A 17,459-nucleotide genomic window follows, 5' to 3' on the forward strand; every position below is an offset into this window, starting at 1 on the left:
AAAACGCCTGAAACAGCACACAAAAGAGAAAGAGAACACCAAGAAAGTAAACTGAAACACTTTTAGAACACATAAGTGCCAAAATATCCAATAAACCCTTGAAACAAGGGAGAGCTCAATGCCAGGGTCCTGTAAGAAGGAGCCGGAAAAAAGAACTGAAAGTAGAGGGACATGCTATGCATTCTGGGATACTGGGAGAAGTTCTGGAAAGTTCTCTTAAAGGCACAGTATCCTATTTAAGCCCCATAATGGCAGCCTATGGGGCTTGTCTGTCCCTATCTTCCTCTCTATCATTCCAGAGTCTTTGACTGGGGGAGGCAAGTTTCTCTATGGTAGAAACTGGCAGGCTGTATTATGTGTAGTGTTTTTTTGGTGGAATTTCTAGTTGAAGTACTGGACAGTGTAGCCTGTGGATATAGGCTGCATTATTTGTCTTTAAATTCTCTCTTAAGTGTCTTTGCAGTTTCTGCATTATTTTGACAATTTAAGAGATTATTTTTGATTGCCGGGGTCCACGCACAAGGGCGGGACTATTCACTAGATTATGACTATACACAGAGATCCCCTACTACAGAACTATTTTTACACAGGATCAATCTTCTTACAATTCAAATTCCCATTATACAGGCAAGAATTTGGAAGATTGAGAACCAGCTTTTCACCAGGCTCTGGTACTAGGAAATCCTGATGCTACCAGCAAAGTTTTATCTAAGGAAACCGTGCTGTGGATACAAGTATTGAACTTAGATTTTTAAAAATAAGGAGCAGTGACAAATACCACTTAATGAGTAAGAGACAAAGCTTTAAATGAGATGTGAGTTACAACAGCCAACTGGTGCAACTGCCTCAAAAGTGGCTCCGCCAACTCCCACACAAATCATTGAAAACCTTGAGGAAGGTTCAAGAGCTTGGTACTAATCAAGCTTCGCAGGCTGACAAAATGGGCTGTGAACCTCTAATGTCTAAACACGTTAAAAAAAAGAATGTGTGCAACTTTTCAAATGTGTTACCACCAACACCGATACATCTGAACACCTGGTACAATTTAGCAGTCAGGTGAAAATTATCACCACATGCAGCCCGCAGAAGATGATCTACCCAGCACAAACCAGCAAAAATGCCACTATTCACAACTTGCAATTCATCACATAAATTCATATGTTATACCCATACAAGTAAATACACAGATAATTCCATAGAGCACCCAAATACTCACTAAATTCAGAACACGGCTAATACTTGGCAAAAACTATGCATCAAACATTCCACAGATAAAGTCTACATACCAATGATGAAGCTATTTAGTAGCCAGGCAAGCTTAAAGAATGGATTGAACTCATAATGCAGCTAATGCTATGTTTTCCCTTTCCAGTCACCTCCCGACCTCAGAATATAACTGTTGCCGAGCACAACAGTCTATATTCCACAGACACCCCCCCAGTACAGTTCATGAGAGCGCCATCCTAAAAACAGCTACCAGATGGCTATGCCACGCAACAGTAACAGACTGCAGCACAAATCGAAAGCAAAGCAAAAACCATATATCTACTTGGAACACCCATAACAGCAGAAAAGTTCAAAGCAACTATCTTATCCCTAACCACAGCTAATGGCTGGTAACACCAACACACAATTTAACTAAAACCTGGCTAATGCCAAATACTACATGCATACTGACGGGGTCTTCGAACCAAAGATTAAATACAATAGACAACAGAGTTAAAACAGCCATCTTGATCTAATGAGCCACTTCAAAACAGATGTAGAAGATCACAGTCAATGCAACACAACCATCCAATCATTGATCCAACACAGACAAAGCTCATGTCAAGTACCCCACCAATCCAAGAAGGAAACCTAACAGTTTGTAAATCGCAGGTAACACTTTCTTACCGGGAAATCCACCCAAGGACCAGCTCGCAGCCATATACTTATTTCAAGAAAATAGGACAACTTGGAGGCGTGGCCTGCGTCTCCTAGAGTGTTCTCAGCAGAAAATTAAAGTCGGAGCCATTATACCTTTTAAACAAGGTCAATAAAGTTGGTGGTAATTCATCTGAAGCTCTGGGGCAGATCCCCGATCCCTCGGTCGTGAATGCCTTCTTGTGATCTTTCCCTGCCACAGTGCAAGGAGAGAAGCTAGAGACAAAGGCGGTTTTAGCTGGATTACAAATCTCCCGCCAGCAGTATGGTTAGCAGTCTTGCTAAGAGCTGCATTTGGCATGCCAGTGGTGGCGCAAACAGGCAGAATAGCGTAAGTATCAGCAGTAACAATCCCTTAAAAGGCTGCTGCGCCGGTGAGAGCCTGGGGAGCACTGATCTTTTTATAAGGCACTGGTGAACGTTTTGATCTCAGGAGGTCGTGACTTAATCACAGCCATGATGATGCAGGATGACGCAGGGGAAGATAACTGGCAGGGGATCTAGCAGAGCACAAAGCTGGATTCTTGGAGATTAGCTGGGGGTATCCTCGTTTTGATGACGCAATCAGCAGTCATAAACGCAGCAACTTTAGAGTACTCTGCCAGGAACACCAACAGGTAACTGTGGTCGCTTGAACCCATAGGCATCTTGTAACCTCCCAACTTCCTACAATCTGGCGACTATGGCTGACAAGTGGGCAGCAAGGGAGAGAACTACATCCAGAAGGAAGGATGCCATAGCAAGGTGATGAATGCCTTATCTGTGATGTGAAGAAGCTGCTCACCCCAGGCAATAATAGAATGCTTCTATAAAAGATCAATACCATGAGCTCTGAAATGGCAGAGAAACAACCATTATAGCAGGAACGGGGATGGCAGTGGAAAAAGGAGAGAACAGGGCATGATGGTGAAGTTACTGATGGGGCTCAGGGGATCTTCCCTGGGAGAGATTACAGGGGTCTGTGTTTAGGTTCACTATTTTGTTTCCTACTCTGTCCTGCATCTCCTTCCTATTATCTAGGCCAAATAAGTTAAGCTTTTCTTTTTGATCTGGCTCTGTGTTACCTTAATTCAATATAACATGAGAAGATCTATGCAGGGACGCTATTAGCAGAATTACAGACTGTCAGAAGGTGTGGTACTGTGGACTAATGTACTATTCCTATATTAATTTAATAAATATGTTTGAAACCTAAATGACCACTAGCTTCAAGGAAGGGCCGAAAGGTGAAAGGGGACTACTGATGAGAAAGACTGTTGGCATCTTTGGGGGCAGGGGGGGCAGCTTTGAACTGAACTAAAGACCCAGATGGTGGAGATCCTGCGGACTGACACCAACGAGGCTGGTCATGGCTGCCAACAGCCCTCAAGATATAGACTGAGTGGGGCAGACTGATTTTGGTTGAGACTATGACTACCACAGCCTCAAAGTGAAGCTCATATGACCTTGACCACCCCTGTGGTGAATGCTGTGAAGCGGTTCATACTCAGAGCATTCTATAAAGGAACAGATAATACAACCTTAAATCTACAACAATTATTTACCCGTTCATCTTGGAGGGGTAACAGAGGTTGGAGTTTCGTATAAGAAATAACTTTCAAGTATAGAAGTAGAATATTAACTCAGGGACATGGTTATCTAAAGGTATTGTAAAAAATATTGCGCAAAAGGTCCAGCAGAGAAGGGAGGGGGCTTCTTGTTAGTTTATTATGTTATTTCAAAATGTTTGATTCATAAGAACAAAAGTTACTTACCTGTAAACTGTGGTTCTCCAGTATTGGTGTCTTTCATAGATTCACATGCTTGAATATCTCCCGTCGAAGTGGAAGTCTCACGGTACATAAAATAGTAGTAAAATATCACATATATAAATATATATCATAGTAATAATAATACTAAAATGCAATTTAATATTAATAATAGAATGCTTGAAAGTACCATAGAACATTATTAACACATAAGGAAGCATTGAGGGGGAATCACTTTACTGACATAACCATGTCGTTATGATAGTCCAAATTCCAGCCAATCAGGCTGTCGCACCCTCTAGAACCTTCTCCTCAGAAGCTCAGGCCCTCAGATTTTCATAGCACAAGAGTGACAAAGGAGTCGATGAGAAGAAGAGAGCCTCTGAGGGGAGGAAGGGTTGGTCGCATGTGAATCTATGAAAGACACCAATACTGGAGACCCACAGTTTACAGGTAAGTAACTTTTGTTCTTCTCCAGTATTGGGGTGTCTTTCATAGATTCACATGCTTGAATAGAATAGCAAGCAATAGCCAATATATCCATAAAAGTTTACAACTGTAATGCATGAACATATCGCATATTTAAACAAACATTATTAATGATACACTGATGCAAAAATGCTAATCTTTTTATGGCAGGAGAGAGAAGCAACAGAGGCTCGCCCTACTTGAAACAATTCCGAAGCACCGCTTGACCCACAGCAGTGTCTGCGCTGTCCATTACCTCCAGACAGTAGTGCCTCGTGAAACATACGTCTAATGGACCACGTTGCCACTCTGCAGATCTGATGGAGAGGCACTCCAGCGAATAGGGCAGTGGAGTATGAAACCTGCCCTTGTCGAGCGGGCCCTCACTGGAGTAGGTAAGGGCTTGCCAATCTTTGTATGATAAAAAGAGATAGCTGATGTCAAACCATGGGGCAATGGTTTGTTTGGTCACTGGATGCACTGGACAGCACCGACCACGCTATCTCCTAAAGTCTCCTATCACTCGCACTGTCATGCAGGTCTGGAACGCAGTCGCGGTCAAAAGAGGACTTACCACCTTCCCCTCTCCCCTAACGCCTGTTTTGGACAATCCAGAGTTCCCGCCGGGCAACGCCCCCAGGGCTTTCCGCGAAGCATCAGTAGCTTCTCCACTGGTCATCTCTTCGACTTGCAAGGATTCCTCCCCCTTAAAGACATTACTCAAAGTTATGACGTTGTTTCACCTCATCTATTTCAATACTTCCAGCTCCGACACTGGCTTACCCATCCTGACGTCGCACCCCTGGTTGGCAGGCCCATGACAGCCTTCGAAAAGTGGCTGGTGACGAAAGACTCAGACAAGCACCTTATAACGGATCTTTACAAAAAGCTTACGCCCGCTTCCCCATCGGGCATGCCAGCAGGCCAAAAGAGGTGGGAGGCAGAGCTTGGGAGGGCCCTATCACCCCAAGAGCCACCCACACCACCCGCAACTCGCAACACTGCCTCCAGGGAAGCGGCGACGAAGCTGGCCATAAACTGGCATCTCACACCGGTTCGGCTCAATAAGGGTAACCCTACACGAAGCGCGCTCTGTGGAGGGGCTGCGGGGGAACTGGGCACCCTGACTCTCCTCCTTTGGGACTGCCGTGAAGTCCAAGATTACTGGAAGGCTATCTTGGACGAGATTGACTACACATTCGACACGGAAATCCCTAGATTCCCAGCATACACCCTCCTGGGCTTACCCAACGCACTCACCTTCCCCCTGAAATCTCAGAAGGGTCACCAGATGGGGGTTGCCATGCAGGCCGCAACACAACACGTCCTATCCCTGTGGGGCTCCACCACTAAACCCACTCACACGGGTTGGCTACATTAAATATGGTTTACCCTGGGCATGGAGCGCATTCACGCCACGCTCACGCACTCCACGGCTGCTTATCAGAAAGTGTGGCTTCCGCTGCTCTCCCTTCTGTCCAAAGAATTCAATGAGATCACATGTCCCAAGTACCTGCGCATTTTACGACTCACAGCGAGTACGAACGACTCCGCAAATTCTTCTGAATGATGGTATCGATCACCACACGACTATGATTTTGCTTGTCCCACATGTTCGGCACACTGGGTGGGGTGGGAGTGGGGAGGGAAGTTGGGGGAGCGGGAGGGGGTTAAAGTTGGGGTTTTTCCTTCTTAAGATTTCATTGCCGCATCGGAGGGAGCGGTTATACTCCCAGCGCTACGTCATTGTTTCGCCAAATGCAAGTAACCAAACATGTGATTACTGGACATTGCATATTTCTCTGCCTGATTGCCTTATATGCCTACTATGTCTCTCTTGCAACGTTTTGTATACCAATGCTCATGAGATTAACCCCTTCAGTGCTGATGACGAGCCCAGGCTCGTCATGCAGCACGGTGCTCGTGTGCTCATGACGAGCCTGGGCTCGTCATGAGCCATGGAACGCTCACACCAGGGGCTAATTCCCCCGCTGTGCTGAGCGCTCCATTGCGCGGGCGGGTTCATGACGAGCCCAGGCTCGTCATGAGCACACGAGCATCCTGCTGCATGACGAGCCTGGGCTCGTCATCAGCACCGCGGCGCCGTATTCGGCCCCCTTCCCCCCCGCACCGCGGGGGAATTAGCCCCGCGGCAAAAGGGTTAATAAAACAGATTTGAAATTAAAGTGTGTGCTCTGGCTCGGCTCTCTTTAAAATGTTACTTGGCCAAGTCTTCCTAATTGCGAAACAGGAGGAGCCATCGATGGGCATGTCCACTTGGAATGCCTCGACATCCCTTAAGAAGACAGTGGATCTCCTCCACTAGTAGCACAAGAGCACCATACTTGTTCCAATAGCCCTTCCTAGACAAGAAGTGGCAACTAGCCCCGAAGTGGATGAATAACCTGGCCGCATGCCAGCCATCCTCCATAGTTTGAAACAATGAAGCCCCTAAGTCTTCTGGGACTGCGTGGGAGACCTCCCCTATAATGCCAAAGGGGGCCCGGGTGTAAAGTCCAAGCAAGCTGGCGCTGGCGGCCCTCAAGGATAGGCTAGTTGATGGGAACATTCTCTTTCCAAACATCTCCATACATTTGGATTGCTATCAGGAGGAGTAGTCAGAAAGACATTAAGATTGATTCTGCTGATAGACACCTGCACCATCAAACTTTCAGGAGTTGAATACTAGGTTAAAAACTCAGGGTCAACTGTCGCTGGTCTTTTGCAGTGTGACGTGACAATTGATGGAACGGACAGAACATGGCTCTGCCCTGGTTTCGAAGAACATATTAGTGAGGGCTTCCCTGAAGGGTAGAAGGGGTTTGGTCGATGCCTGGTAAGGCTTAAGTACCTCAGTAAAAACATTTGTTTTTGTCTCCAAAGTTGGGAGGTAGAGGTCAAGGACTTTAGCAGTCCTCCTAATGACTGTTGCAAAGGATGTACTTTCCTTTGTTGCTGGTCCAGGGAAGCAAACCAACTCAGTATCGGGTGACATATCCAACCCACTGGCATATTTCAGATCTATGCACCAGTTATTCTCATCATAGGGTGGGTCAAACTCTTCCCCTACACCTCCATTGTCCTCTCCATATGGCTCACTTTGGTCGGAGTCTAAGCCAAAAAGTTGGTGTATTTTCTGGGCATGAAAAGGTTAGCATCCAACACTATTAATATTAACCCTAAGCTGGTGTAGGACGTTCCGGTAACTCACACTCATTGCAACAGCAATGATCCTACAGTGCTTTAGGCAAATGTGTTACACTTATTATCTTATGCCACAGATTCTGTTAGGTTCTTTTTTTTTAAGATAAGTCAAGCCCCTTTGTACTCCGGATTTGCATTGTTGCCATTCCACTATGTAATATGCTTTTCTGTGCTTATATGCTTCACACGCGCACACACTCCCTGCCAACCCTGCAGATTATATCACACTGGATACTAGTTAGCCTTATCTATGCTCACGTTATGCCAACGCACATCTCTTGATGTTCAGGTCTCGCTTTCCTGTACCTACTTGTATTTTACTTGAAACATGTAATTGCCTGGATCTTATTTTTCCACAGTCAATATATGACAGTATGTACCCCATGTGTAATATTTGTGTCCACCATCTTCTATGTAAGGTGCTCTGATACCCTCTAGCCAAGTTTGCACTATATAAAACTCCATAAATAAATAAATGTCTGAGAGGTATTAGTTGCACCACATTAGAAAGTGGGCACAGCCTCAGACGAGATGAAGTTGGTTTAGAGTTAGGTACCACATTAGGTTGAGGATCCACCTCTGGCATCAGTGTTGACGTGCCAGGGACCAGCGCAGATTTTGAGTTGGACCTGAAGTCAGCACAGACGCCGGAGCGGAACCCAAAGAGGGTCTAAGTGGCACAGATGGCGCAGAGGACGGAAGTCCCCTCTGAACCTGGGGGCCAAGAGGAGCCGGAAGCATGGCAAAGATGCACACCATGGTATTTCTAAAGCCTTTAACCTGCTGTAATGTTGCAGACAGACCCAGAAACTCTTGGTGAATCAGAACCAAAGTCGGAGTTGGCTCCTCGATGGAAGAGGAACAAGACCTGGAGGCACACCGGTGCCCTCACACCTTCTCTAAAGATCAAGAGGAGCATGTAGCGGCTGAGTCCCACTGGACATCTTGCATTTCTTCTTCGGCTTTCCTGAAGGCTATGACCACAAAGAAGAACTGCAGCGCAAACAGCTTTGGGAGAGGGATCTGCGTGGAATATTGCTTTGCGTTCTGGAATCGCTTTCAGATTCATTTGGGCACAGTTATTGTAGGCCTTGGGGTTGTGCGCCAAGCCTAAACACCTTAAGCAAACCCTGTTGAGATCTGTCATATAAAACACAACAATAGACCCTACACAATTTAAACCCTGTTGTATTAGAGGGTGACGTTCCCTTGCACACTGTAAGCATTTACAGCGAAAAAATCTCTTCAAAGAATAAATTAAACAAGAGCATCTGAGTGCACAGAAAGAAAGAATCTGACCTATGAACACACAGATGGCACTTACATGCGGCACAGCTCGTCACTTCTAGAGTGGAACTGAGTCCACACGGAGTCATGCGGTGCCGCCTACCATCACACAGGAGCACTGCTTTTTGAGTTTCCGCATCCACTATAGTGCCTGGGAATATTCACCAGGTGAAGAGGAATCTGTGATTAGAAGTACCTATCATAACACCTAATGGGCCACAATGCAGCATTAACCAAATAAAACCCAAAAAACACACTACAACAAAGATATTTGATGATCCATTTAAAAAACAAACACAATAATAGCCCAACTCATTAATGAAAGCAGTGCCATGCACAATTAAATCTAACTTTGTCCAAAGAATTCTCGAACACCTCAATCACAGCGATCAGAACATCCGGACTCAATCCTCCCGTAGGTAGTAGCCCTGGGTAACACAAAACCATGTCAATACTGTATAGAGTATGAGAACTCCTGAAAATTAAGCAAATACATTCAATAGACTTGGTTCACTTGAATGACTAAACTCTGAAGCAAAAATGGATGATCACGATTCGAACTGCACCAACTGCAACTGTTGATGAAACACCTTGTTTAAGGGAGCATAATATGTAATCTTAACTGCAATGTAGCACAATTCTTTTTGCACTGCAGGCACAGAGGTAGTCTTTGGGAATGAGGGGTAAACGCAACAAAAGGGTAATAACTGCAAGACCAGGATTATAATGCTGTGCATCATTTTTTGAGCGGTTTCATAACATGCAACGTTTGCAGAGCAAAGTGGAACAAAATTGTTGATGCACTTTTATGAAGCTGTTAATTTCACATTACAACATTCTGCTACATTTTTTACTTAAAGAATCTAATCAACAACCATTATTAGGTTTTGAGATTTGTGAAGCGCACCAAAAACCCAGAGTGTGTCCCGGGGTTACATAAGGAAAAGATGAAAGACAGCAAACTTGAAGGAAGAGGCTAGTCGTTGAATAAATGGGTTTTGACCTTTTTTCTAACAGACAATTATTTGGCATTAAATTACAAGAAAAGGGGAAGTACCAGAGTTTGGAAGCCAGAACAGAAAAAGAACGACCGCCTAGCAGTGTATTAAGGAAGCGAGGCACTCTCGAAAGATTGGCAGATTGAGATTGTAACCTACTAGCAGGAAGATCAGGATGGAAATTACAGCTAATAGACCTGGGTTGTTGACCGCTCTGAGAGCCTTGAATCTGTAGCGCTAATTAATGCGGAGAAAATAAAATTCTGGTAAATGAGGAGACAGATGTAAACATTAGGAGAGCCAGAATGAGCCTTGGTGCAGAATTCTGAACCATCTGGAGATGCTGGATCAGGTAGCTTGAGTAACCACGAACCAAGCAAGAGGTGACTAAAGAGTTAATCACACTCGGTGCCATCAACCATCTGACCAGTCAAAAAATTAACTGAAATAACTGCACTGCTACGCAAATCATTAATTGCATGGAACACTGAAAAACATATGGTATTCTATTAAAAAAAAATGAGGAGAAAAAAAATCAACACCCAAATCAAACTCACCAAGAAAAAGACAACGCTATATAAAAAACGCTACCACACACACCCAGAACACCAAAGGCTGTCCATGACAATGAGTGCCTCTCCAACAGCACTTTACAAAAAAGGAAAATTCCCCATCCCTTGTTGCTAAAAGCAATGCCATATGCTACAATACCCAAAGGTACGGAACACCACACGTCATCCCACCAGTTAATTGCCTTCAACACTCACTTCATAGAACACAACACATGTAATCAGTGTAGAAGCCATTGCCATATGGTTGGCTATGCAATTTTCTCCATCCCAACATAACCAACCCTTAAAAAATGTGAAATGCAACACAGAACTCACAGTGGAAAGCCACAACCGGTAAATCAAAAAAGGCACTCCATCATCATTCAGCCAATACAGAACATACACTACACAAAACCTGGCTATACTAATCCATTCAAATAATGCTGAACAACTCTCAGTTTCACAACCATTAAGCTCATATAATACTTAAGACATTACACTGCATTTCACTTCTATACATTACTACCTGCAAAACACCTTATAACACTTAAATATGCTACAGACCTTATGCAGCCTAACTTGACAAAAAATAATGTGCATCCACCACCTTTAAAGCACGAAATCAAACAGCAAAGTCAACCTGCCCATCTTTTTCCCACTTGCGTAGAAATACTTCAAAAATGATATGGTACAATCAAAGTTAGACAAGATATTATTACAGCCACCCAGTAATCTTCAATCACAGCAAGCAAGTTTTCACATTTTAACCGCAAAGTGCATAACAGATACAATACGCACCACGGGGTTTCATCACCAATCAACACTTACACACCCCAGATAAAACAGTGCATTAGAAACCAGCCTTGTGTAAAGGGGGGGGCAAAATGGGAGGGAACATACATTCCACATAATGCTACAAAGCCACATGAATGGCTGCCATACAAACGCTAGTAATATGATAAAAGTTGCGTAAATCACATTTAAATCAATTTACTACTCTTCATCTAAAGCGGGGGAGCTTCAAAGTCCTTCTCACCTTATCCCTCACTGCAGAAAAGGCAACTCTACTGAGGGGTCACCCAGAATAACCCAGCTTAAAAAATGAACAACCAATTCTATTCAACCACTCGCCAGACTAGTAAAATGGCTCAGATCAACAGACCCAACACAAGTTAGCTACCACACTTATAAATCAGGTCAATAGCAGAGACGGCCATGTGCACTCCAAGCAAACTGCTACTTAGGTTAAAACCCATGATAACCAGGTGATTAACCGCCTTTTGGTTACCTGGGAACCCCAATCAGCAACTTCTTCTCCTCCATCATAAACATATTCATCCACAGCAGCACATTACCTTCTGGAAGAAACCATCAGCTGACCGGGAATAACTCAGCAACTACAGACCCATCTTTCTCCTGCCTTTTCTGTCCAAGGTAATGGGGAAACCATTAAGCGTCTATATGACGCCCCTGGCACACATCCTTCGAGCCCCTGAGATCAACATGGTTTCTTCACAGACGAGACTCCGCTTATCCTCTCCCTCATCCAACTAACACCACCAGGACCAATTTCCACATATTTCATGATCAACGTGGCCAACTGGATGAAGCAGAACTGCCTGAAACTTAACACGGACAAGACAAAAATCCTGTTATTTGGAAACAAGAGCTCCCCATGGGACTACTGGTGGACAGCAGAACTTGTATTCACACCCACAAACTCCAGACCACGCAAGGAACCTGGGAATCATCCAGGACAACAAACCAGAAATCACCAAGCAGGTGAACGCCGTGTTCTCAATTGGCTCTCCAAGTATACAAGACGAACAGTTACCCAAGTCCAAATAACCAGCAGACTGGACTACGGCAACGCACTCTATGCCAACACCTCAAACCAACTAGTTCAAAGGCTATAAACGAGCCAGAATGCCACAGCCAGACTCATGCTGGACATCCCAACATTGCTTACATCACCCCACACCTCGGAGAACACCACTGACTACCCATACAAGAACAATGCCATTTTAAGCTACTCATCCACACCTACAAAGCCCAAAATAATGCCAGACATGCATAACTCAACAATAATCTTCACTTCTACCAGCCTTCCAGACCACTGCACTCTCACCCTCACATGAGTTCCTTGCATCCACCAAAGACTATCCGGTGGACGGTCTTTCGACCTACAATGCAGTTAAATCCTGGAACAACTTCCAGCAACACAAAAGGATGTCCCTATCCCTTATCGACTTTCGCAGGAAGCTAGAGACCTGGATGTTCGACAGAGAGTTCCACAAGGCCTAAACTCCTGCCTTGAAGCTGGATACCCTCATGGGTAATTAGCCGCGATCTACAAATCAAAATAACATAACTAACATAACTTATGCTAAAAAGATTGTTACATTTCTTTAACAATTATGAAACTGTCCATGAATATACAACCAACTTAATCCAAAAGTCAAGTAGCACTACCAAATGCACATAGTGTCACCCAACAATCTTACAGAAAATGTAATCTAATTACACCCAAACATAATACTCAATAGAAACAGCCCACTTAACTCAATAGCCAATCAAGGATGTACCAACTGCTGAACTCTAAATCTACCAAATGTCAATAGCTACCATGTTTATAGTTAAACTTAGTCTTTCACAACTTATTATCTGACACCCAATGGCTTCTCGGCTAATCCAAGAATAATCAGTGATAACCAAATAAGACCCACTTTCTCACTAGTACTGATCTTACTCTAACATCACAGACCAGACGTGACTCCCATCAAGGTGCAAATAATGGCAACAACCCTTTGGAAAAAATGCCAAAAAGCCTACAAACCAGATACTGAACCCCAGTAATGCGTGACGCGCATTCCAGTTCAATGTAAGTAAAAAAGCAAAGCAGAACTCACCGGCAGGCTGGAAGGCCTTGTCTGGAGACTTAGTTCATCTTGCCCTCCTTTACTGGATGTCATGGAAGGGGTTGAGGATGCTTGGGAACCAAACGAGTCCTGTGATAATTCCTAAAATACAAGAGTACCATAAGAGCTGACAAAACAGACTAAACCAGATGCGCATAACCAACCACAAATGATAGAACATTTAAAGCAGTCATGAACTAAAAGTGCAAACATTAGAAAGTTACTGGTGATGATTGTTCTTCAAAGATGATCTCCCAAGCACGATAAAAAAAATAATATGCTGTAGATTATGTCTGGGGCACCAGGGAAGGTTAGGGTCCTGTCTCTGACTGGCTTGGACCACTACAAACTGCCAAACAAAGAAATAGCCAATCAGGTTTTACTTGTTTCTAATTTGATCACACTCAGCCTACAAGTACTGAGCGGTCAGAGTTTTATTTATGTTTTTTTCTCTTCTAGAATTTTTATATATTCTTTTTGTATGTCATAGAAAAAAGACCGTTTATCAAATTAGAAACAAGTAAAACCTGATTGACTATTTCTTTGTTTGGTAGATGATGTCTGGCCATCACAGCCCTAGCATACATAATTGGGCATGCCCAAATAGCCAAGTATTAAGGATACCATTAACCCATGGAGGTATCATAATACCCTGATGAAAGCCCCGGACCTGTATAGTCCTCAGAGAAGGGCTGAAACATGTCGGTATAACACAGGGTCACAGGACCCTAACAGTCCTCAATACGCACGAGATATTGTTTTTAACTTTCTCTATCTTCTCCAATAATAAAGGGATACCTTGGAGAAGCTGAAAGATTTTTAATCTCTGGATAAACCCCACTGGTCACCCTTCTTGTAAGTGCTCCCTGGAAGACGGTCGACACCACCCTGACCTTTAGGAGTTAGGGTGAACCCGATGATTAAGCATGACACTATTAGGGTGTGTGAATATGAATATATATATATATATATATATATATATATATATATATATATATATATATATATATATATATATATATATATATATATATATATATATATGTTTCCTCATCTTGATTCAGGCCTCCAGGGACCTTACTCTGGAAATCGATGATTAATCTTGACTCCCTCTGGCGCAGTTTGAGAACCCTGTTACCCCCCCCCTCGGGTTCTTGGGTATCTGTTCCAAAATGATGAAGCTCAAGTTCTTAACATTAGAGAAATGTTGTTCTCTAAAATGTCGTGCAACCGGATATTTAGGGTCAAAGTTTGTGATGGCTCTGGTATGTTCCAGAATCCGCTTTTTAGCCATACATGTTGTGCTGCCTATGTACCATTTGTTGCATGTGCAAGCAATTACATAAACAACAAACGTAGAACTGCATGTTAGAAAATACATGATTTTCTTATTCACTCCATTGTAAGTGACTTTTTTGCATGATTTGCTATTGGCACAGGCCTTGCAATGCCCACACGGAAAGAAACCATCTAGGCCCTGCACGCTCGCAGAAGGATATACTGTGATATCACTGCGAACTAACATGTCCCTGATGCTCTTCCCGCATCTGTATGTGATGCTGGGTCCTTTGGGTAATTCTTTGCCAATGACATTATCTGTTTTAAGTACGTCCCAAATTTTTGTTATTATTTTCTTAATGGCTTGGGAATCCGTACTGTATGTGAGGATAAGTCACGTAACATCCTCTCCTTCCTCAACTTCGTTAGGTTTGTCACAGATAGTGTCAGACCTTTTGATGGTATTCGCTCTCACCCTGGCTTTCTTGAGCACCCAATTAGGGTACCCTCTTGTTTTAAATCTGCTCAAAATGGTTTCACTTTCTTCCATATATGCACTGTCATTATTGCAATTGCGTTTGGCCCTCAGCAGTTCCCCAAACGGAATACTCCATTTTAGGTTATCTGGATGACTGCTGAGGGCATGAAATATGCTGTTCCCAGCAGTGGCTTTACGGAAAAGTTTGGTATGCACCTTGTTGTTCGTAATCTCAATTTTGACATCTAGATATTCTATGTCTGTGCCACTGAGAACAATGTTTAAGGCATTATGGTTTAGTCTGTCAATGAAAATGTCCGCCTCCTCCATGGTGCCCCTCCAAACAATGAAGAGGTCATCAATGTACCTCAGCCACATTGATACCTTTTCAAAATCTTGTTGGAGAGTGGGATCTGAACGAATATCTTTTTCCCATTTTCCAAGGAACAGATTGGCAAAACTAGGGGAAAAGCATGAGCCCATAGCAGAGCCACTAACCCGTCTGAATAACTCGCCATTGAACAGAAAGATATTGTTCTTTAAGCAATATTTAACCATGTCCAAAAGCATGCATGTATGTTCCCTATACTTTATGGGCCTCTCCTTAAGGAATTCCTCACACGCCTCTAAACCTTGGTCGTGGTCAATTATGGTGTAAAGGCTCTGAACATCCAGGGTTATCAGTACACAACCCGCCTCCCACTGTAAATTTTCGATCTTTTTCAAAAAGTCTGTTGTGTCTTTCACGTAACTTTCCAATTTCATGACAAACTCCCTCAGGAAATGGTCAATATATTTGGATACTCTTTCTGATACACTACCCCGTGAGGACACTATGGGTCTCCCTGGAGGTCTAGTGGCATTCTTGTGTATCTTGGGCAGTAGGTAGAGCACCGGGAGAACTGGATAATCACATTTTAGGTATTCAAATTCCTCCCATGTTAGAATACCCTTTTCCTTCCATTCAAACAAAGAATCCCACAGAACAGTGATACTGTCATGGTAACATTTCATTTCTATTGGTTCATAAAAGTTAATGTCACACAATTGTCTAATCGCCTCTTCAATATACATTTCTTTGTCCAGGAGGACAATATTGCCCCCATTGTCAGCGGGGCGAATGACAATCGTGTCATCCTCCATCAGGGATTTAATAGCCTGTCTCTGTTTGTAGGTCATATTGGATTCCCCTTTCTGCTTATGTTTTTGTTGTTTGTGTCTAAGTTCGTTGAGGCTTTTGTTGACACACTCATGAAAAGTATCAATGTTATCGTGAGGTAAAATGAGTACAAAACTGGATTTTTCTTTAAAATTGGTGTTTGCTGCTGTGTCTGTACAAATGTCCAATTCAGCAAGCAACTGTGTAGTACTACATGTCATTTCATCCCTTGTTTTGTTGATACCTAACTCCATGACGGTGTTCAATGTGTCACTGTCTCCGATATCAAAACTGTACACATACGAAATTTCTGATACATTGGTGGTATTAGCAGGACCTCCTTTTAATTTATGCCACTTTTTGAGGGATGGAGAGATTGTGCCATCGTTTACATGTTTTTAATCATTTTATGTATCTGTTTATGTTTCTGGAGCAAGAGAGGGGGCCCACTTTATCAGCACTTCACTTCACGGGATCTCTCCCCTTCTCTATCTCCTTATCACATGGGCACTCATATGCTTGAAAGATTGGCAGACCAATGGACGGTAACTTGAAAGTAATCATAAATATACTTTTCCGGGATTTGGGCACTTGCCATTACCCACACTCCTTCTGCTGTATGTCTCTGTCGTTACGGACTATTTTGGAATTCTTGGGCACTTGCCAATAAGAAATTTTCAACCCACAATGTGGTTTTTTACCGTGACCCGCAAGCTTTATTGATATTATGAGTCAACATGCCATTCAACACGCATCTAGTGTGAGTAAGGGTGGAGTCACGGCATGCTCCGTAACAATGTGCTCGGATTGGACGGCATGCTCGATAGCAATCTGTTTGAAGTAGATGACATTAGTATTGCTAATACCTAGTCTATACATACATATGTGTGGGACTGTTCCTATTCTGAGAATATCGTTTATTTCTTGACATTGCATTCACCAAAATGCTCGAGTTTGATTTGCATATTTTATTTGTGTAAAACAGAGACTTCATTTACAGTTACATTAGGAGTGTCCATGACACAATGGAACTTCATGTAATATTGCATCTACAGATAGATGTATGTATATATTGAAATTGTGTGTAAGTAACTTACAGCAACGTGTGAGTCCTCTGTTTATGTCCACGCACTTACAACGATATAAACCAATGTTTTCTAAGCATTCTTTCACGTGATCAAGCCGTTTTCCGGCGAAACGCGTTGTGAAATAAACAGCACTGTTTGGATTTGGTGACTACCTCGTTTTTGTCCTGAGAGCGTGTTTTATGGATTTTGGACAAAAGAGAACATAATTTTGTCGGCTCCACTCCGCCGGCGCGCACGCCACCTTTCACGGGTCGCGGAGAACCGGAGTTGCTAACTTTTGTGGATATATATATATATATATATATATATATATATATATACATACACACACACACACACACACACACACACACACACAC

The 17,459-nt window shown here is 43.2% G+C and overlaps 1 protein-coding gene across 2 annotated transcripts in view; it reads right to left on the minus strand.

Moving 5' to 3' along the window:
* The window catches only part of ARID1A (AT-rich interaction domain 1A), a 599,176-nt gene that overhangs the window by 439,075 nt on the left and 142,642 nt on the right, over window positions 1-17,459 (minus strand). For both annotated transcript variants that reach the window (XM_086957625.1, XM_086957624.1), the window contains exon 4: window positions 13,089-13,199. In XM_086957625.1, the coding sequence (XP_086813751.1) occupies window positions 13,089-13,199 (111 nt within the window). The remainder of the gene's footprint in view (window positions 1-13,088; window positions 13,200-17,459) is intronic.

This window comes from Lissotriton vulgaris, chromosome 2_1 (assembly GCF_964263255.1).
Source record: "Lissotriton vulgaris chromosome 2_1, aLisVul1.2, whole genome shotgun sequence".
NCBI classification, from domain to species: Eukaryota; Metazoa; Chordata; class Amphibia; order Caudata; family Salamandridae; genus Lissotriton; species Lissotriton vulgaris.